The sequence below is a fragment of the Sceloporus undulatus genome, chromosome 2, assembly GCF_019175285.1.
Source record: "Sceloporus undulatus isolate JIND9_A2432 ecotype Alabama chromosome 2, SceUnd_v1.1, whole genome shotgun sequence".
Classification (NCBI taxonomy): Eukaryota; Metazoa; Chordata; class Lepidosauria; order Squamata; family Phrynosomatidae; genus Sceloporus; species Sceloporus undulatus.
The window spans coordinates 331,524,778-331,547,616 of NC_056523.1; the positions used below are offsets into that span (position 1 = coordinate 331,524,778).

At 46.6% G+C, this 22,839-nt stretch overlaps 1 protein-coding gene across 18 annotated transcripts in view; it reads right to left on the bottom strand.

Annotated features, from left to right (window-relative positions):
* Window positions 1–1,059: 1,059 nt before the first annotated feature.
* FAM214B (family with sequence similarity 214 member B) overlaps window positions 1,060–22,839 on the bottom strand; it is a 62,868-nt gene continuing 41,088 nt past the window's right edge. For 13 of the 18 annotated variants that reach the window (XM_042451639.1, XM_042451645.1, XM_042451647.1 and 10 more), the window contains 9 exons: window positions 19,785–19,903; window positions 12,953–13,177; window positions 10,194–11,359; window positions 9,169–9,227; window positions 8,712–8,817; window positions 7,710–7,868; window positions 6,397–6,465; window positions 5,937–6,127; window positions 1,060–2,933 (listed from right to left, as the gene is read on the bottom strand). In XM_042451639.1, coding sequence (XP_042307573.1) covers window positions 2,780–2,933; window positions 5,937–6,127; window positions 6,397–6,465; window positions 7,710–7,868; window positions 8,712–8,817; window positions 9,169–9,227; window positions 10,194–11,264 — 1,809 coding nt within the window. In that variant the 5' untranslated portion in view covers window positions 11,265–11,359; window positions 12,953–13,177; window positions 19,785–19,903 and the 3' untranslated portion in view covers window positions 1,060–2,779. The remainder of the gene's footprint in view (window positions 2,934–5,936; window positions 6,128–6,396; window positions 6,466–7,709; window positions 7,869–8,711; window positions 8,818–9,168; window positions 9,228–10,193; window positions 11,360–12,952; window positions 13,178–19,784; window positions 19,904–22,839) is intronic. The other 5 variants (XM_042451653.1, XM_042451654.1, XM_042451652.1 and 2 more) reach the window with 1 other exon arrangement.

The following is a 22,839-nucleotide window of genomic DNA, read 5'->3' on the forward strand; positions in this document are numbered from 1 at the left end:
AGGAGGTTTCAGAGCAGAGAATGGATTAGTTAAATAGACACAATCAGGCCTTGACATTCAACAATACACAGATCAACATGTAAATTGCTTCCTCTCAATATATACAGTGTACCCGCATCATATGCAGGCATGCCTTACGCGGCTTCCAGCATACACTGGAAGCTGCAGCGGACGTTGCAGTGTCGCACACCGGAAAAGATAATGGCACACGCGCCCATGACATGATACACAAGTAGAGACATTCAAAGACCAAGTGGTTTGGGACCTCAATACTTGAGGGGTCCCTTTCTCTCTCTCTATGCCTGCCCAGGAATTGGAGGGGTCCTCCTCGGTGTCCCACCCGTGGGGCCAAAACCAAAAAGGAGGACATGTTAGCAGGGCCTTCTCATCTGTGGCACCCCACTTGTGGAATGCCTTCCCCTTGGAGACCAAACTGGTACCACACTGCATTCTTTTCAGTGCCAGATCAAGGCATGGACTTTTATTAAAGCCCAGATTTATTTTTAAGCCAGGTACTTGGTATTTTTTTTTAAAATCTCTCTTGGCCTTTTAGTACTCTTTAAATTGGTTGTTTCACATGCTCCTGCCTTCTTTAAATTATTCTTTGATTTTAATGTGGAACTGGTTAGATGTTTGATAACCTGAGTTCTCAACATAAAAGTGTGGGATACAAATATTTTAATTTCATTTTTAAAAGGGGAGCAAGTCCATTTTTGGTCAGCTTTGCCTTCAGGACTGCTTTTATGGTTCTTAAGCAGAATGAGATCTCCTGACATTAAGAAGGCTTCTGTGCCAGAGAGCAAAGTTATGAGCAGTCCTCTAAGAGTTGGCTTATAAGCTCTTGAAGGTCTTACAAACCTATGTGGATGTTCCAGCCAGCCATTTATGGAGGAGTGGGAATGCGCCAATGGAAACTGGTACGAATCTTGCTTACAACCAGATCACAAACTCTCTCCAATACAGCTGAGAGCTTTCCCACTTCACAGGAATTTCTGCAAAGCAAAATATGGATGCGCAAGGGCTAAAAGGTCTTGGAAACACAAATAACAACACACACTCTTTCCAAACACACATTTATAGAATTTTCTTTTTCAAAAGGAGAGAAAGTGTTAAGAACATTTCTTCCTGTCTCTCTTTCTCTTTTTTAAATATAAATATTTTCAAGTGTCTACAATGGTTGACCCTTTCTCTCCCCACTCCTGCCTCATCTTGGGAGAAAGATTTGGCAGCTCAGGCCAAAAAAAGGTACAGGAGGGGAAGGCCGTGGGGCTGGTGATCCTCAGGGGCAAGCAGAGCCGGCCCTCGCAGACAGCAACAGACCGCAGTCTTTTGGAGACACCGAGTCACTTCACTTCTCTCCAAAATGGTGCAAATTATCCCTGCACCTCCCATGCCCAGTGGGAACGGGTGAAGGGGCACAAAGGGAGGGCTGTAATTGTTATTGCAAAGGCAGCAGGCATCACCCACCCATCCCCAAAGGTTTTCAAAAACCTAAGAGAAACCGCCGTGGAGGAAATCCCAGAATCACCTCTCAACCCTGCTCAAACCCCTCCCACCCCCCTCTGGCATCTTCATCTCATTTGGCACCAAATTTACAATGTAAAGTTTACATCATCTTCAGCAGAAACACCCGAGGCAGGGAAAGGCAGGCAACGGTCTCCATTCAAGCCAAAGACACAGCAGCAAGCTACAGCAATTCCAGAGGTTTCACCCAGGCTTCACCCATGGCCACCCCTTCTGAGTTTTCCCCCTGGCTCAGCCATCAGGTACCATGACACCTCCGCTTTTTCCCACACGTGGCACTCCGTAGAATGTGCCTATTTCCCCGATGCCTGTATGGAGGCAATGGGGCAGTGGGGACCAGATCTCACATAGCTGGGAAAAGTAGGACGGGGGGATGAGAGCGCATGACCAACACCATAGAGCTTGGGGCCAGATGATCGGAGAGGAAAAGCTGCTTGGCATCCAAGAGGACAAAGAGCCTTCTTCACCACAAAGCCCCCAAAACTTCAGCTGAGCCAAAGATCGTCTCTCTTCCCCTCATAAAGTGGCACAACATTGGCTCATCTCCCTTTCTTTTTCCAAAATGGCACCAAAGGAGCTGGAGAGAGCCTTAGTCACCACAACATATCCGTGATTTCCCCGCTTGCCAATTGGCAGAGCCCTTCCGAACAAACCCAAAGGAAAGCTGCCTAGGAAGCTCCCTGTCCAGGGTGCCAAGCCACAGTAAGTCTGTCCTTCCTTGCCACCCCCCCTACCACCACCAAAAAGGCCCCTTTTCAACCCTTCCCATTTCTGGCACATAATGCACTCTCTCACACACAAAATACCTCCCTCAGACCACCAACCCTCCAATCCTGCCACTGCAGCCCACCATTTGCTTTCCCCTCTGGGGCAGCAGCAGAGTCCCCCCTCCCACCCCACTGCAACACCATCTGCCCCCTTTCTTCCCTCCCCCACCCGTTACTGTGCACCTCCGGCAAAACAGCACAGGGCACCAGAACTAGAGCATGAGACTCATCTGCATTTGTGATCTGGTCTGGGTGCCAGCCTCTCTCCGGCCCTCAGTGCCAGCAATAAATACTAAATCACAGCTCCTGGGGAGGGGGGGGGGGAAGAATGTGGCATGCCTGCCTCCAGCCCCTAGCGTGGCTTTGGCCACAAAAGGAGGTGGTCCGGTGCTCCTGGCTCCAGCCTTCCCACTCCATCACCCCGCAGGACCAAATGCTGGGGCCAGGCATGGTTCACTCCACCCGCTGCTGCCATCACCTGCCCTCCGTCAGGCCCGTGGCGAGTAACAGGGGTTGCGGGGCAGTTCGGTGAAGGACTTCAGCTCATAGGGGATGCCCGAGTCAATCTCAATGGACTTGCGGGAGAAAAGCAGGCGGATGTCGTCGTGCAAGTAGATCTTTCCCGACTTTGAGCTGTGGAATCTGGGCAGGGAGGAGGAGAAATTATTTATTGGGGCTCACGAGAAGCTTGCAAAAACTAAAGACAAATACAGATAAAAGCACAAAGGCATAAAAAGCACACATACACACACACACACAAAAGAATCACGCTAAAATACAATTCACAGACCAATTCAACTGAAATGCAATTAATGGAACTGAAATCCTTTCAAACAAATCCACTGAAAAGATAGCCCCTTGCAGTCAGCTCCTAAACCCCTGTTGGAATTGGGGGGGGGGGATTATGTATTGCAGGGGAACAACAAGGAAGGAGACGTTGTTGCCTCCATGGGGTGGGGGTAGGGGGACACTCCAGAATCTGGGAGCCTTCCTCTGCTTTCCATAATTGGAAGAAATGTATTGCAGGAGGTGGGAGCAGGGCCTTTTCTGCTGTGGCACTCCCAATGTGGAATGTCTTCTCATTAGAGGCCTGATTAGCACCAGTGCTGCCTTCATTCCATCACCAAGTTAAAACATGGCTCTTTATTAATAATACTGTAGAATCAAAGAGTCAGAAGGGAACCCAAGGGCCACCCAGTCCCCCCCATTCTGCCATGTAGGAAGACGCCATGCATCAAAGACCTCGCTGTAACTGATGGCCATCCAACCTCTGTTTAAAAACCTCCAAAGAAGGAGACTCCACCACACCAGGAAGGAGCCTCTTCCACTGTCCAACAGCTCCTACCATCAAGAGGTTCTTCCTAATGTTAAGATAGAATCTCTTTTCCTGTAGTTTGAATCCATTTTTCTGGGTCCTAGTCTCAAGCAGCAGAAAACAAACTTGCTCCATAGTTTTTTGTGGGTTTTTCGGGCTATGTGGAAACTCTGCTAGAACATGGCCACATAGCCCGAAAAACCCACAAAAAACTATGGATGCCGGCCATGAAAGCCTACGACTTCAAACTTGCTCCATCTTCACACAGGGCATTCCTTCAACTATTTAAACATGGCTATCATGTCCCTTCTTAACCTTCTCTTCTCCAGGTTAAACATACCCAGCTCTCTAATCCACTCCTCAAAGGTTTTGATAGTTTCCAGACCTTTTAGCATTTTGGGTGCCCTCCTCTGGGCACACTCCAGCTTGTCAACATCCTTTTTGAACGGTGGCGCCCATAACTGGACACAGTATTATTTCAGGTGGGGCCTGACAGAAGCAGAATAGAGTGACACTATCACTTCCCTCGATCTAGACACTGTACTTTCACTGATGCAGCCTAAAATCGCATTAGCTTTTTTAGCTGCCTTTGGCGTTCTAACGGATTTCTTCCAAAACATACAAGCACAAAGTTTTAAACTGTTTTGAGCTGCTACACTGTAGAACATGTATTTAGCTTCTTTAAATGCTTTTTAAAATGGTTTTAAATTTTAAATTGTTATAAACCGTTCAAATTGATTTTACTTCCCTGATGCCTTGAGATCTCACAATATAGGACAAGATATAAACATTTTAATTAATTAATGAAGAGTATTTATACCATGCCCTTCAGCCAAAAAGCCTACCAAAGAGGCTTACACATCATTCATTTCACATTTCACTGCCTTCAGACTTACCATCTAAATAAGGTCCAATGGAAAAAGAAAAGGGGGTGGCATTGGGAGAGGATATGAAGTCCAACAGATGCTGGCTGCTCTTCTCTCCCTCAGAGGCCACAGAAGGAATAGTTGGAATATGGAGGGATAATTAATAATAATTAGTCAAGATAGGACTGCACAGTCCCCATGGTGAGGTGAGAAGATGGGAAGGCTATGGAGGTGACATGTGGGTCAACCTCCCTCCATCTTGGCTGCTACCATCCTGGTCTTGGAGGGAGGGAATCATAGAGCTGGAAAAGATCAAAAGGGCCACCCAGTCCAACCCCTCGCCATGCAGGAACTCACAATCAATCTGTTAAAAAATGTCCAAAGAAGAAGACTCTGCTGTCGAACAGCCCTTACTGTCAGGAAGTTCCTCCTAATGTTGAGGTGGAATTTTTTTTCCTGTAGCTTGCATCCATTGCTCCATGTCCTATTCTTTGGAGCAGCAGAAAACAAGCTTGCTCCATCCTCAAAGTGACATCCCTTCAAATACTTAAACAGGGCTATCATATCACCTTTTAACCATCTCTTCTCCAGGCTAAACATACCCAACTCCCAAACTCTCTCCTCATAGCCCCAACCCCCCCCCCCCAAAAAAAACCCTCAGTATATATTGTTATGCATAAATCCAGATCTTTTGGACTACAGCTCCCAAATATACCAGTCTGTCGGGGGGATGTTGGGAGTCCTAGTCCAAAGAAAACAATACTCCCAAGGTGGCCCTTAATCTGTAAAGGACGGGAGCAGGGTTGCCAAGTCCAGTCTTTCAGGCAGGCCCTGGTGTCCATCTTGATCTGCCCTTCTTGCCTTTAAGCATCAAGAAACACATAGCATTCCAATCCAAGGAAGTAGTAGTGCCATTCTATTTTGCTTTGGTCTGACTTTAGTTGGAATATGGAATCCAAAACAGCTCAAGAATAATATGGAGTAGCTGGAATATGTCCGGGGAGAGTGACCTATGTTCAAAGGTCTAGAAACCACAAGCATTACGAAGAACGATTGAGGGAACTGGAGATGTTTGACTTGGAGAAGAGAAGACGGAGAGGTGACATGACAGAGAGCTATCATCCTGAAATATCTTTAGAAATAATGTGTAGAAGATGGAAAGAGTTTGTTTTCTGCTGTTCCAAGCATCGACTCCAAACAAATGGATTCACATTACAGGAAAAAAGATTCAATCTAAGCAGAAGAACTTTTTTTTTTTACTGTAAGAGCTGTTGACAGTGGAATAGATTGCCTCAGAGGGTGGTGGACTTCTTTAGGGGCCTCTAAACAGAGATCGGACAGGAGTGTTTTAATTATGTATCTCAGCATGGTGGGGGGTTGGATTAGATGGTCCTTATGGTCACTTCCAGTAATAAGATCATATGATTCTTCCTTCATGCTCCTCCCTCATGAGTCTGTACCTACCTCAGGTGCATCAGGTAGCAGAGCACCCTCCTGGGCAGCTCCCCGAGGGCTGGGCTGGCTCCCTGCTCCTCATCAACAGGCACCAGGAAGATGCGATGGCGCAAGAAGGTAACATGATTGGCAGGCATATCATGGAAGTCGTAGGTCACCAGGAACATCTTCACCACTGTCTTGTTGGGGTTGAATAAGGTCTGGAAGACAGGAATGCTCAGGGAGAAGAACAATCCCTCCATTTCAACACAGGTTGCCACAGATCTTACAGTGACAGGGAGCTCCAAACTGCTCTGGTTTCTGGGGGACCCTGCCCATCTTTTCACCTGGCATGAACTTTGCCTCCCTTCCTCTCTACCCGTCCACCTCCTCCCCAATTCCTTTGAGGTGAGAGGAGCCCATGCAGGGTTCTTAGGCTGCCCATTCCGTTTCAAGCTCAGTGTCCTTCCCTTGTCTGACCACAACTCACCACTTGGATGGTGCCAGTCTTGGGGATGCTGTAACCCTTCTTTCCCAGAGCTTCCAAGTCAATGACTCCCTGGAAAAGAAAGAGGAAGGCAGATGGACCAGACAGGAGAGCTCAGATGGGGCGGGGAGGATGGCTCTTCATTTAGGGGCGGCAGAAGAGTAGTGGGGGAAGTGGAGAATCCAAGGAGATGCCCTGGATTTTGGTGGCCCATTATCCGAGGGAGAACTGTGGAGGGAGTCCCCTGCAATAATACCTACCCACCCACCCACCCACCCCCAAGGACTGCAAAACTGTTCCCAGCACAGTCAGAAATGAAGCTGTGTCACTTCTGGTTCCAGGAGTTGGCTGAAATATAGCTGGTTTTTGTGGGGTTTGAGGAGAGCCAAACCCCCACATTCTGGGGATGGTTTGGCTGCTCTTTCAGGTCAACAACCTGGAGGTTTTGTGGGTCTCTAGGAGGGGATTCAGGGGCCACAAAATGGGCTCTTGAGGGCCACGAGCAGCCTTTTCCCTGCTCCTCAGCTCACGGACCTCTGCAACAAGAGAAGGCTGGCAGTGACAGCTGCACCCCAAGACACAGGATCCCCTAAGAGAGCATTTAGCTGGAGCAGAAGGCTGGACTAACAACAAGCCCTTTCTTGCCTAAATCACCAATAAATAACTGGGGCAGGGCAGGGCAGGGCAGGGCCGGGCCAGGGGGCTCCTAGGACTTGTCTCTTTGCCCCCTCCCACAAGAAGGAAGCCAACAAAAAGTCTGAAAATCAGGCCTTATAAAAGAACAGCTAAGGGAGCTGGGTTTGTTAGGCTGACAAAGAGAAAGTAGAGAGGGGATCTATGCCTGCCACCCTCAAATGTCTGAAGGGGTATCATATAGAAGATTGAGTGAGTTTGTTTTCTGCCGCTTTGGGGACTGCTAAGACACAAAGCAAGGGATTCAAATGGCAAGAGAGTCCATCTCATCATTAGGAAGAATTTAATGGTAAGAGCTGTTCAACAGTAGATTGGACTTCCTTGACGCTCCTTCTCGGAAGGTCTTTCAACAGAGATTGGATGCCCGCCTCTCAGGGTGTTTTAGCTATGTATTACCTGAACTGGGAAGGGGCTGGACTGCCTAGCCCCTGAAGTCCCTTCTGACTGCAGAATTCTATTAAGAATAAGGAGCCACCTCTCAGACCTTGTCCAGGTTTCAGCAGAATTGCAAGTCTTGAGGGCCACTACCCTCCAGCCCCCCCCCCCCGCCCCCCCCCCCCCCCCGGTTTCTTGCTGACAGGATTTCTGTCTCCTCTCCTGTCCCTCATCCCCACAATGCCTACCAGAAAGGGCGAGGGGGCATTGTGCTCTGCTATGTCGAAGTAGGTGACCTCCACAGGAAGGGTGGCATGCTGTGGGCAGTAAGAGCCACTGGCCCCGATCTCTGCAGTGAAGCCCTCGATGCGGCCGGATGGTGGGAAGCGGCCCTTCAGCATGGACTCCTGGGCAGGGAAGTGAGTAGAGGAGGAAAGAGGGGATACAGAAAAGATAGAGGGTCTTCAAGGGGCATGGAAAGTGGAAGAGTGCTTCTCCTCTGCCCAACTTCGTTGCTCCGGCTGGGATCAAGCTTTCCATATCCAGCCTCCAGTATCCCCCCAAACCCTACCCTATGCTTTATCAGGCCTCTTTGCTACTTTCTTCCCTATTGACCGTGACACAGGTGAAGGACTCTATAATAATAGCAGCAGTCTTCATCCTTTTCTTCTACTGGGATGGAAATTTTATCATATTATTATTAGTATCATTATTAGTAATATCATGATCATCCTCATAGCAGCTTCACATCAGCTTTATTTATTTATTTATTTTATTCATCACCTGATAGTTGCACATATAATAATGGTTGACCGTTGAATAATACTAATACTGATCATGGGGATGATTGTAGCTTCCACAAATCAAAATACTTTCTTTTATCCCCTATAGAACCAGGTATACCATGGGAGGAATTGGGATGGCCCCAAGAGCCCAACCGTGTGGGAGTAAGTGTGGTCAGCAAGGTAGACAACAAGAGAGGACTATGCCACTTCTAAAGAGAGGACAGGACAGGACACTGCTGGTGACCTGGCTAAGGAGTGAGGATGCTGATTCTGGACCTTTTTCCCTTTCCTCCATTCTCACTCTGCTGAGGATGAGAAGCTGCCGAGGTGGGGCCAAGGGAGCAGGAAGAGGAGATCTCTGCCTCTCCCCATTCATTCAAGAAGCTGCTTTCCTGTAATCCCAGAGGAAACCCACCCAACAACCTTTTCCTTCCCCCCAGCTGCTCCAGGATGGCTCTGTTTTACCTCAAAGTTCCCCAGGAGGGCACGGCTGGTGGAGGTGGTGGCCCAAGGGCTTGGAGGGGACCGGCTGCATGCTGGAGTTTTGCGAAGGCCGCTGCGAAGAGATCTCCTGTTGGATCAAAAGAGCTGACATCAGTCCACTGGGGGGGCATACCTTTGGGGAGAAACCCTTCCTGCCAGTGGATGAGAGGATGTCATCCAGAGTCCCACCCCTGACAGCCTCTCAGGAGGCAGAGTCAAGGAAGACCATGGACAGTCTGGGCCAGTCATGGGATAGAAGGATAAAATGCACCAACAGGTCTGGCCCAAGGCTCTGTTGTAGGCCTTGGCCCAGCTCCTCCACACAGGCTAGGCTCAGTTGCTGCACTTGCAGGACCTCGAGAGGCAGGGAAGCATGTGGATGTGTGTCCTACTCTGCCCCATGGCAGAAGGAGCAAGCTTTGGGGCAAGGAGCACTTACTGTTTGAGACGCAGCACAGTCTTCAGCTGACAGTTGCCGGAACTGCTGTTTGCTGAGCCCTAGGCCGGAAGAGACACAAAGGAGAAGGAGTTGTAATGGAGGAAAGGGCTCTCACCAGACACTGGGATTAAGGCATGACAAAGCACTGCCTGGCTGCTTATCTTTCCTGCAGAGGCCACAGCAGTGGCAGTCGGAGTATGGAAGAATAATTTATAAGAATCAGTCAAGGTAAGACTGAACGGTACCCATGGTGAGGTGAGAAGATGGGAAGGCTATGGAGCTCACATGGGTCAACGGTGCCATGTGGATCAACTTCCCTCCATCTTGGCTGCTACCATCCTGGCCTTGGAGGGAGAGAAAAAGAGGTAGCCCGGCTTCTGAAGAGCAGGTTACAACCAGAAAATCTCCTCAGCCAAACTCCCCCCCCCCCCAAATCACCACCATCCCTCCAGGGAAAGGTCTCATCTATGGCCCCAAAGTCAAAACTGGGGAGGAAAGTAGTCCAGGAAATGCTGCACACTCACACCCAGGAGAAAAGATGAAAGAGAAAAGGTGTCCAGGGGAGCCGTTGGAGAAACATCCCGCAGGCTGCCTATGACCTACAAGCCCCAATAACAAATGTGCTTCATCCCGCCCACTCAGCCAGCCAGGTGGGGTTATCACTGTGAGAAGAGGGAGTTGTTTATAGTTGTGGACATCTGGAGGCTCAAGGAGTGAAGAACAGGGGAAACAGTCTGTGTGAAAAAATGTGAGGTTTGGGATTTATAGTGAAAATAATGTGGTTATAGGAATGTGGTCAGAATTGACATGCATAAAAATGTATGTAACTGACTGAATATGCCTCAGAGCTGACAATACCCTAATGTCCTTTAGTTGCCTGTTATTCTATGTCTTCTGTGCTTCAAAAAATCATTCTGAGAAAACTTTCAGAGCTTGGTTATTAGAAGGGAGGAGAGCTTGTTTAACAGTCAACTTGACAGAGAGGCAGCTTCCTGCTCTCAGAACAAGCCAACCCAAGGACCCACCTTGGCTGCCGGAAGCAGATGGTTCCAGAAGGGGGCACCCTTGGCATCGGTGCTGCGGCAGGAAGCGGGAACAGTGGGGCTCTGCAGGGCCCTTTTCTTCCGGGCAGGTGGGGGTCCCTCGTCCTCGGAGCCTGTCTCTGTGGCCCCCTCTATTGAAGGGAGCAGTTTTCGCTTGGCAGGGCAACCGCTGGCACTGCCTCCAAGTAGCCTGGCGCTGGAGCATGGGGTCTTCTCAGCACAGCCAGGCCCTGGGTGGGTGCTGGGGCCATGGGCCCCCAATGTTACTAAGGTGTCAGGCTCAGTGTCCCCACCACAGGGCGTTTGGGGGTCCGGTTCACCTGGCGGGTGTGCTAGGTTGTGCAAATCAGGATCAAGTAGGAAGCGGTGGCTGCTGAGGCAAGGGGTGCTGCCACCGCTGCTGCCCCCCTCATCTTGCTGTGTCCCGTTCTCTTCTTGCCTCCAGGAGTTTCCGGAGGCAGAGGGCAGATCCCCAAGCGAGGACAGGGCATAGTCTCTTGTTGTCGTGTGCAAAGTGTTGCAAGGTGTGCAGAGCCCGTGTGTAGTGACGGTGGTGGCATCAGCAGCCCTCCCTCGGGCCCTGGGAGGGCTTCCCATGCAAGGTCGGCTGGGACTATCTTCCCGGCGGTGCTCCACCACCCGGAGGCCACTGTGGGAGAAGTGCTGTGCAGAGCCTCCCAGGGAGAGCTCATCCACCAGGAGCCCATCCTCGATGGCATCGTCCTCCTCCCAGCAGCCCCGCTTGGCGTCCCACTCGCCCTCCTCGGCCACCCTCTGGGGCCCCGGGCAAGTTCGCTTCACAGGCTGACGCCCAGGTGACCTCTGCTCTGGAGGGTGAGAGCAGGCAGCCGGTGGGGAGAAGATGGAGACCTGGTAGACCTTCTGGCATGTCAGCTCCGGTGGGCTGCAGCCCATCAGGACACCATGGTGCCGGCACCAGGGGTGGGGCAGCCCTTTCTCCTCTCCTTCCTCCTCTTCCTCTCCTTCCTCCTCCTGGCTCGTGCCTTTCCCGTGCTCCTGGGGGAGAGCTGAGTCCGTGTTGATGTGCCGCATGAGGAGTGGCGGGCAGGAAGGACAGACGCTAAAGTGCCACAGGGTTAGGGCATCTGCACCAGCCTCCTGCTACAAAACCACCAGCAGAGCCACATCTAGAAGGGAGAGAAAGCAGGGAGGGTGAGAGGACACAGGGACAGATGAGGCCTCGGGGATCACTCCAACCAGGTTCCAGCAGAACTGCAGCCGAGAGGTCCTCTGTGCCCATGGGACCACCACCACCACCACCACCTCCTACTCCCCAAGGTTGGCTTCTCACCATGCTGTCCCCAGCCCCCAACCTTCCAGCTGTTCAACATTCCTTGTCTTCTCATCTTCACGAACAGTGGAGATGGAACACTATTGAGGATTCAGATGTGCATTGAACCACTATCCCACAATTTTTCCCCCAATTGCTTCAAGCATCTCTAGAAGGGACCAAGGGGGCACTTCTGCTCTCCTCTTGGCTCCCCTGGGCCATTTTAGCTCCAAGAGGAGAGACCTTTTTTTATCTAACAGGAAGCAGCCAAAAAGTCCAATTCCAGGTCACTTCCTGTCAGAAAAAAATACCTCTCCCAAACCAGGAGAGGGCCAGACATGTGGGGAGATTCCCCTCCTTTCCTCAGGCCACAAGGGAGTGTTTAAGGCCATTTGGGGAGAAAAACACTTTTTTAAACATTAAAAATGGGAGACTACATGCAGCCTATAGGCTGCACTTTTGATGTCCACTTCTCTGGCCACTGTAATGTCTCCAGCTGTAGCTAATACAGTATGGGGGTTAAAGAAATCCTAGGTTGCCATCCCTTCCTTCATCCCATCCTTTTAGGCGACAACACTGCATCTGCAGTCTCCATGCCAGTTGAGGTCCAGGGTCCTCCCTGTCCTGTCAGCAGCAACAGCAGCATCAGAGTCTTTCTTTTCCTCAGGGGCATTAGGATCCCCTTGAGGTCTCCCAGAAAGGCTAAGGGTCTCAGCCTGCTTAGGGGACTCCGATGCCCCCAAGGTAAAGGGGGTTCCTGATGCTGCTCCCCACCACTTCATGCTTGGCCCAAGGAAACTGTTACACCAGAGGTGAAGAACGTGTGTGCCACAGGTGATACATGGGGCTGTCTTGTAGACCATAAAAGTCCTTGCTGGAGATCCCAAAAGCCCTTCGAACATCTTCCCAAAAATACACCTCTTCCTTAAAAAGCCATTTAATCCCCACCCCCCAAAAAACAGAACTGTTCAGAACCCCTCAAACTACTACAAACATACTGACACCCCCCTGGCTGCCCCCAAAACAATGGGAATCACTGCATTTTGCCTGATTTGCCGAACAATGAGTGGCATCACATCACTTCCAGTCTCATCAGGAGGAGCTATTTAATCTACTGGTGGGGAGGGGGGGCATTGGAAATGGCTCTCCGTGTCCTCCCCAGTTTCCCACACCTCCCTCAGCCCACAGCACAGTGGAGCCAGCCCCTCCAGAGTGATGCTGAGACTGCTGGGCTACCCAACCCCAGGCCTTCTAACCAGGGCCAGAAGGAGAGCCCCCCAAAGGGTGGCAGCGGCTTGCAGGGACAGGACAGCTACCCCCCTCTCAGGGAGCAGCCATAACAAGCCAGTCAAAGACAAGAGAGGCCATTCCTGAAGACTCATCTCCAGTGGCCCTTCCTGCCATAGATGGGAGGTGCAGGAAAGGGCCAAGGTGGCACCTCAACACTCACCGCTCAGCCACTGACAACAGCTTCCCCTGGTTGTCCTGCTCTCTCCCTTCAGCAGCAGATGGTTCCCTGTGCAGCTGGCAGGCGACACCTGCCACTCTGGCACTCCCCAGAAACGGCGCGGCTGCCGGGGGATGGCTCCCACCATCACGGGCTACGACTTGGCTTCCACCTTCCAGTCACCACTGCAAAGTCCCCGTGGGCTTGGGAGGCAACTCAGCAGCAACGCTGGTGAGAGAAAGAGAGACAGGTGCATTATTTCAAAATATCCCCTTATCAGTATCCTCTCCAGTATTAAGGCCCTAGAGAAAATGGTCCAAGATTTTGAATAGTATTTTCTGAAGCCGTCCCCAGACTGTGGAATGACCTGCCAGCTGGATAGGCTGCCCAAGTTCAAAACAGCACTAAAGGCCAGTTTCTTCCATTAGACATTGATTGTTTTTTAAATATATATTGGTTTTAAATTATATATGTCTAATCTGTTATTGTATTTTAATCTATTGTTGTTCCTGGCTCAATCCATATGGAGAGGAGAGTAAAGCAATAAATATTATGTTATGTGTCTAATTTGTTATTGTACTTTAATCTATTGTAGTTCCCTGTCTCAATCCACATGGAGAGAATTTTAAAATAAATATCATTATGTTATGTGTCCAATCTGTTGCTGTATTTTAATGTATGTATTATTGTGTATGTATTGGTTGCCATATGTCAAAGACAAAATAATAGCCAAAACAAAAAACAATCAACAATAACCAAATTCCAAATATGAAATAATATTATCAAAAGCAGTATTGACCATTTGAAAAGTTGATTATCTAAGGAAACAAGTATGAGATTAAGACAATGTAGCCCCCCCATCCCACCCCCACCCCACCTAGATAAGCTTCATGGCAAAAGAATCAGAAGAATCTTTGTTTGAGAGCTCTGGGCCTGGTAAATGTGACTACAGTTTGTCCCCTCTTCACCACCATTTACAACTGTACAGTGTAATCCATAAATGGGTATCTGTTGTGGAAAATTTGGTCCTTTTAAAAACCGCATAACTTTAGAGATCTTTGTTTCATCCCTCCCCATCCTTAGCAAAAGATTTACTGAGATATTTGTAGGTAATGTGAATAGAACCAGGTTTAGGCCTGACCTCTTATCAAGAAAAAATTGGTCAAACATCTCTACAACAATATTCCTGAAATTATTTCGACATGGGTTTAGAGCTTGGCATCACAAGTAACACTGTGTGACTCTAAAAAGACAATTCAGAAGGCACTATTTGGACAGTACTTGACTGCATAACAAGAAAATCACATCTATGTTAGGGTAAACAAGGCCTGCTGAAGAGGTAACTCAATATAGATACGTGAACAAAACTGAAACACACTGGGACTCAATTTTCAAAGAGAAAGAGGGAATGACAGGTTATGATTAGACACTGGCCTATTTGAGAAACCAATACTTTCTTTGAAGAATCAAGAAATTCTGTTTTCACCCTTTTGCAACAGCAAGAATTTACAGTTACAGTTGGGAGAAGAAGGATGTCTCACTAAAACCAGAAAGGCAACTGGAGATCAGAGTTATTGTATATATGATTAAAAGAAATCAACCACTAGAATCAGAAAACAGTCCAGACATTTTTGCAATTTCTTCATCCAAGTGCATAGGAACTTATAGAACCATAGAATCATAGACTTGGAAGAGATCCCAAGGACCATACATTCCACCTCCCTTCCTGTGACAGATGGCCCTCCAGCCTCTTCTTAAAAATCTCCAAAAAAGAGACTCCACCACTCTTCCTCTGAGGCAGCAGCATCTTCTAATGCTGAACAGCTCTCACGGTCAGGAAGTTCTTCCTAAGGTTCAGGTGGAGTCTCCCTTCCTGTAGTTTGCTTCAGGTCCTATTCTCTGGAGCAGCAGAAAACAAGCTTGCTCCATCCTCAGTATGACACCTCTTCAAATACTTAAACAGAGCTATCATATCAGCTCTTAACCTTCTCTTCTCCAGGCTGAACATACACAGCTCCCTGAGTCTCTTGGACTTGGAAGGATAGGACCCTATTCAACTTAATGTACCCGTGAAGGTATTATGGGCATCTTTCAGGAGTGCTTTAGTTGTTTATTCTTGCGGGGGGGGGGGGGGTGTTTGACTCCATGACCCTCACAGTACTTTTCAGCTCTTAAGATTATATTAATCTATATTGAGAGGATTGCTTCCATGCTTCTTCTTCTTTACAGATTGGAATGAAGCTGTTTTGTTAACATTTGGGGAGGAAAAGATAGTGTCTTGTTCTCTTTGATTAGTGGAGGTATGGGAGGGGGTAGAGAGAGACAGAGACCCACAGAGCAAGGGGCGGAAAAGGAAAAACAAGGAGCCCATCCTGGGAAAAGCTTGATTCCCCCCCAGGGACATCCCTGCCAACTTATGAGGCTGGATCCCTCCTGAGTCACTGACAGATGCTGCCACACCAGGGCTGGGCACCTGTCTGTTTTAACACTCAGAAGTGCAATGCAGAGGGACACAATCCCTTGCTTGAAAAGAGACAAAGGTTGTGCTTATTTGGCTGGGCAGCAGGCATCCCAGCCTGTCAGAAAAGCTACTTTGCAGTTTTTCCTTTCTACAGAGTGTGTGTGTATGTGGGGGGGGGGGTCTCTCAGAGACCATGTTAGGCTTGCTGGACCAGCAGAGCCTTCAGACCCACTGCCCTTCTGCCTAGACTACCCACCCCTCTGAATTGAGGCCCTGGGGTGGAATTTAGGCAGGTTTAAATAACAAAACAAAATCATCACAATCCAGCAGAGCTGTGTACCTTGCAGACTGTTCTATCAGAGGCAGACGAAGTCCAAAGGCCAAATGACAATGAAGTCTGGAGACACTAAAAGCCAGATGGAGACAAACCACCACAACAGAGAATGGACAAAACAAGGGTGAAAGAGGCTGGAGGTAGCCTCACATGCCCTCCATCCCAACTCCAAAGAAAGATTTTCCTGGTTGGGGGGGGGGGTTATAGACAACATGTGCAATGCAGGCGGGGGCAGTACTGTTTGAAAACTGAGTATGTGGAGCTGGGAAAGGGGGAGAGAAGCGCCCAGTGTTTATTAATCCAGTTACCAACAGTGTTTTATCAGGCAATCTTGGTTAAAAACAGGAGAGTCTAGTTTTAAAAAGATACCAGTTTTGGCTGCACAGATCTGATGAGGCAGCAGGAATGACAGTGGCTCTTTTGCACTGGTATTAAGCACTGCTGAGTTGGAATTGACATGAAGGCATGAGCCACTGGACTGTCCTGCTTGTAAATGAACTGAGATGGTTTAATAAACGGATTACTGCTCTATAGTAAATAAATACTGTAAAGACAGGAAGAGCTACTGGTTCCTGTGGAGAAACTGCCACTGATGGTAGCCAAAAAGGAATGAGCAAAGTAGGCCTTGCCTTCCCCTCTGGCTTTTTTCCAAAACATGGGGAGGCAAATTTGTGCTGTTGAAACATCTGCTTTAAACCACCACCACCCTGGTTTCAGGTGCAATGGGAAAAGCCCATCCACTGGTCCTCACAATGATGGCTAACTACATGCATGGAGAGTGAAGAACCAGAGAGGTGCAGAGCAAGATTCCCACTAAGCTCATTTAGGAGGATGGCCAGGAGTCAGCCACTTACTGACAAAAGAGATGTTGGCTCCTACATCCGACTGTAACCCATCTACTGTCCCACCCTCCCATCTAGAGAGAAGCAATGCTTCCTATTGGAAAAGGCAAAATTACTGAGAAATGGAAGATTATACACTTTTATATTACTAAGGCAATCTATAGTTTTACTGCACCAGCAAGCAGCTAGTCAAGTGAGCTGGTGTTTTTTGTGGGTTTTGCAAATAGAAAATCTGATTTAAAACAAAAATTTGCAGAGAGCAGAGAAGTCTGTTGCAGCAAAAACAGTAAGTCTTGTGCCTCTTAAAGGCTGTTTTATTGGGCATACACTTCTGTTGATCTAAGCCTGCATCATCAGATGCATGGAGTTTAGACTCAGTTGGCAGATATCTATACACCTGTTTTGAAGAGGCAGAGCAGGGAATGGAAATGCAAAGGTACTGACAGCTGATGATCCTAGTAGTAGTCATTTAACATCCTAAACATGTATGAACAGAGCTCCTTGGGTTTTGATAACTGTTTCTGGCTCCACATCTGTTTGTTCCATTCTTTCCGTGAGGCTGTTTGTAAGCTGTTTCTTTGATTTGCACAACAGCTCTTCCAAGGGCCTTGAAAAACCAATGGCATGTTTATCTGAGGTGGTCCTATAGTTTGAAGGTCAAACCTCCTCCTCTTTGGATTTTTTTAAAAAAATTACTTATTGTGTCATAGAGGAAAAGGACCATTTCTCGGATGCACTATAGCATTCTGAGTTTTAAAAGGATTAAGAAGAAAGAAGAAAAGGAGCTATTTTTGTTCTGATTTTTTCTTGGAATTAAAAAGAAATCCACACAAGGGTGGAGATAAAATATCACAGTTGGTGCCAGGAATTAGGAGAAACCATTCTAGGTCAGACCTCACCTGGAAAAATCCTGTGTCTGGTCCTGGGCACCACAAGGAGGATTTCAAGAAGCTGGAATGTACCCAGAGAAGGGCAACCTAGATGGTCAAAAGTCTGTAAAACAAGCCTTATGAGGAAAGGCTGATGTTTAGCTCAGAGAAGAGAAGACTGATATGATATGAGCCACCTTTAAATATCTGAAGGAATGTTATAGTCGGCCCTTCTTATACACTGATTTTTTATACACGGATTTAAGCATACACGGTTTGAAAATGTTCCAAAAAAGTATACATTTACCTTGATGTTCCATTTTTTATTAGGGACACCATTTTGTTATGTCATTATACTTAATGGGACTTGAGCATACACGGATTTTGTTATACATGGGGGATCTTGGAACCAAACCCCAGCGTATAACAAGGATCCACTGTATAAAAGATAAGCTTGTTTTCTCCTGCTCTGAAGACGAGAACCTGAAACAATGGATTCAAACAAGAAGAGAGATTCCATCTAAAATTAGGAAGAGGTCTTGCATGAGTGCAAGAGCTATTCAACAGGGGAATATGGATTGCCTTGGAAGTTGGTGGACTCTCCATCTTTGGTAGTTTTTAAACAAAAGGTTGGACAGGCGTCTTTCAAGAGTGCATTAGTTGTATATTCCTGCATGACAAGGGGTTCGGGTAAATGGCCCTTGGTAATCCCTTCCAACTCTAAGGACTTTATCACATGGGGAAAATTGGAAGGTTAAATGGATGTCAATTGGGGGTCATCCATGGTGTTTCACATAATTTCACAAGAGGATATCAAATGACGTTGCAGGCAATCCAAATGCAATCACAGGTGCTCCCAGGAATAGCTGCATTCGGAAAAACATCAAATTTATAAACCCTTTTTCACTGTGAATTTGCAGTCAATTCGCATTTGCATGAAATGCATCTCTAGATCGGCCATGGGATTCCCTTCATTAGAAACAAACTACAATTCCCATGATCTTTTGTTGTGATTTTCCTTCCTGTAGTCCTTCTTCTCCAGGCTGTTCTCTTTCATCCTGCAGGCTCTAATTGGGGATCAGATGGAGGGAGAAGACATTTGGCATTCCTCCTGAAGAGGAGGGAGAAATGGAGGACATGTCCTGGAAAAGGGGGGGCATCTGGGAGTATCAGCCCTCTCTGGAATCAGGCAGGTTTATGGAGCAGCCCTCTTCTCTTACTTTCTCTAGTGTGTGTGTGTGTGTGTGTGTGGTTTTATGGGAGTTTGCAAAGGGAAACCTCAGACTGGCTTCCTCTGAAACAGCTTCTGGGGCAAAGAAGATTTTCCTCCCCAGTTTCCCTTCCCTCCCTGGAGCATGTGTGTGGATGCACTTGTGGAAATGATAGTTTGGAGTTTGCGCAAAAACGGTATTTCCAAGCTAGCAATGGTGATTTCTCCTCACCTGTCTGAAACCCAAATTCGCACTTGACCCACTTTCATGCCTAAGTAATGTGCTTTTAACCCCTTGTTGTGCTCTGTGTGTGATAAGCATGAGCAAATTGGCTTGCCAACACTTTAACAATTTTCGGGAGGGAAGCATATAAGTCCCCGTGTGAAAAAGTCCTAAAATTCTATGATTCTATAACTGAAATGCTGTCTAAATGTTGTTTTAAAGCCCTGAGAACTGCAAAAATAAATAATAATAACCTAGGAGTTTATCACACAGGAGGAATTTCTCTTAATTTCAAATGAAAACAAAGTGGGGCCAGCCAGAACGCATTCACATGAATTTACTAGTTCAGTGAATTTACGTGAATTCGAATTGCATTCGAACTGACTTCCATTGCCCAAAAATAGCTTGCCATTGCCCGAAATTGCATGTGGTAGTCTAGCACGCAATAACGTGAAACCCCATGATTGCATTAGGACTGCCATTAGATTATTCTTCCAGTTTCCTTGCCTGATAAACTCCCTAACCTCCAACAATCTCTCAACAAATTTGCCTTGTCTGGAGGAGTTCTAAGTGGTCATAAAGACACCTTAGTACAAATAAAGCCTTTGGTGACTAATTGATTTCTTCCAAAATGTGTATTTATATGGTTTTAAACTATTTTAACCTTGTTAACCATGGCCATAATAGCTGGGGGAGGAAATGGTTCTGGGACTCGTAGCCTGAAATAGTAATTTTTCTGTCTTAGCCTCAGGAGGAAGGGGAGACTGTGCTTTCTGAATGATGTAAATGGATAACTTCCCAAAGAATCGTATAGATCAGTAGTGTCCTGCAATGGGCACCATGCCACAACTGTGGACTAATCAAGCACCCCCACACATGCATGTCTGCCCACTCACCAGATCCCTGGCACCTTTCAGACGTTGAACTGCCACCACAGAGACCCTCTCCCATGGCACCCCTCTGGGGGCAATGCTCCAGCCAATCCACGATTCCAACAGCACAGTTTGGTTGATGCCTGGGAAGAGATGCAAGTAGAGGAACAGCCACTGAAAGGATGTACCACTGTTGTCCCCAATAAAGCCTCTGCAAGTCCCTGGCACATGCCGGCCCACTGACAAGCAGGTGAGGATGGATCTATTCTTGCTACAGGGTGGGAGAATGCCCCATTGTCAGGCCCAGCACAGCTGGCTTAGAGTGAGGTAGTGCTGGATTCTCCTTCTTTGGAGGTCTTTAAGCAGAGGTCAGATTTGAGGTTTCGAATTCCTGGGTGACAGAATAAGGTTGAACTAGAAAACCTTGGGGTCCCTCCCAACTCTGATTCCATCTCTAAATCCAAACTGACTGACATAGTCTCACAAGTGGATTCATGGCAGAAGAAGGGGCACAGAACAGGAAACTCTGCCAAGGACCCTTCCCCAAACACCACCCGCAAGAGCAGTTAAGGTATCACCCATTTAACCCTGGCTCTCCCTCTCCACTAGGCCTTCATGGAGAGAAGGCTTGCCTTCAATGTCTTTAAAAAGTCACACATTGATACTCGGATTTAACAAAAGAAATACAGGATGACATAGAAATGAAGTCTCAGGAAGAACTTAAGGACTCAGGAATCTATTGTCATTGGTATTTATTTAGACAGTTGAGGGAAAGGTGGAGAATGGATAAGAAACTGGTCGGAATTCAAAAGAAATGATCAGATTGGGAAGAAAATACTTTAAAAGAGAAAAAGAAACTAATCTCAAGGTATTACAAGATGATAATGGATTGGGAAATGGAAGATGAAATCATCAGACATTCAATGGTGAGATGGGCTCAAAATATAGGGCATAATTTGGAATATAAAAAATGGGAAAAATATTTGGACAAGAAGCATAAAACATACAGTTTGCCAGGAGCTCAAAGAGAATGTTTATAAGATGATTTACAGGTGGCACTTGTCACCACAAAAACTGTCATTCATGTATAAGAATAGCAATCCCCAATGTTGGAAATGCTTGGATAATGTTGGTTCTTATTTTCACACATGTGATATTGCAAAAAGATTTTGGCTAGAGATTCACAAAATCTTAAATGTAAACATGAAAATAAAAGTGCCCTTTTCACCAGAAATCTTTCTTTTGGGCAAGTTAGACAATATTTTAGAAAAGCAACATGGTAAATTTCTCTTTTATTGTTTCTCTTGTGCTAGAATAGTTTATGCAAAATTTTGGAAAAAACCACAAGCTCCATCTATAGACAAATGGCTTTGTAAACTGTATGAAATGGCTGAGATGGATAAGTTAACATGTTGGATGAGAGACAAAACTGAGGATTGTGTATATCAAGAATGGAAGGAATTTTATAAGTTTTTAGAGATAAGATGGAATAAGGTATTGATAACTAAAAAGACATAAATGGATTTGAATTATATAATAGCGCCTAATCTTGGTTACATAAAACTCTCTTTTACTAAAATATTTTAAATTCTTGATAGCAGAATGTTATGTATAGGAAGGATGGTATGCGGTATAGAGCTACTCTATAGATGTATATTTCTAGGTAAAGCGAAGTATATTAACAATGAAATTTTTTTGGATTCAACACAACATAAGGACAGATCCAGGTGAAGGAACTAAGAAGGAGAACACTTCAAGATAAAACAAGATGGAAGAAAACTTCAGAACAAGCCTCAAGTAGTATTAGGAAGCTCAATTTATGTTATATGTACTTTTAATAATGACGTTTGTGTATGGGGGTGGTCAAATTTGTAATGTGTGAAATGTTTTGTTCTAATCTATGTGGTAAAGTTAAAAATAACAATTTAAAAAAACAAAAAAAAGTCACACATTGATGGGGAGGGAGGTTACTTTCTGATTTTATGTTAAGCAGGGTTTAAACTTTAAATGCAAATACTGTAGCAAAGACCACCCTGAACCAAGGGTTAAGATTTTTTAAATAAACTCCATTAATATGAAGCTTAATAAAAGATTGCCCATATCTGCTGGATTCCCCCTCACTGAACTTTCAAAGCACAAAGAAATGTTTGAGCAGCAACTGGGGTGGGGAACGGATGACGGGGATGAGCCTGGAGAGCTGGAGTGGCCATGCTGTCTGGCAGCTGCTGGGAGTTGTAGTCCAAAGGGTCATGTTGGCTGGGGATGCTGGGCATTATAGTCCTGGGAAGCCTCCTCCCACAGTACCTATTTGATCCCTAGTCCTCCTGCACTACGCTTGCATGAAGGCAGGAATTTTCCCTTCATTTCTAAAGTCACTGGTTAATGGGGAGGGGTAATTTTATGAGAAGTAAGAGTTCAGTTTAAATACAACTACCACCAGTTTCCTGCTGAAGCACGGGACACAACATGTGCCAACATAAATATGTTCTAAGTAAATTACATTGATGTAAAGCTCAATGAAGAGTTTAAAGAGAAATTCAAACCAAGGGCAGGAGTGCTCTACAATCAGAAGAACATAAAACATGGATTAGAAATATTAAAACAAATACAGTTACAAGGATGTACGGTAAGTAAAAACATTGACACTATTCTCAAAATGCACTTAAACTATCCACAGAATTAAAAGCACTTAAAAGAAATCCATCAAAGAGATCAGTATCATAACTAAATAAAAGTGCTGTTATGCATCTCCATCCTGTCCCAGCCTTCTCAGTTTACAGGGCCAATGGACACAGCAACTAACCCATCCTCCTCTGAACAAGGAATCATGGAGCCCCTTGAAATAAAAATACACTGCCGGCATAATACAAAGCAGCAAAAACTGAAGCAGCCACTGTAATGGACACTAACTCTGATCTGTATTAATTGCAAACGCAGAGGGAACTTGTGGTGCCCTTTAGACTAACTCAGCAAAAGAAGTTGCATCTGAAGAAGTAGACCAAGTCTAGGAAAGCTTATATCACAACTTATTTATGAACATCCTGTGCACCTGAGGTGGACAAGGGTGGCCCTGGAGCCT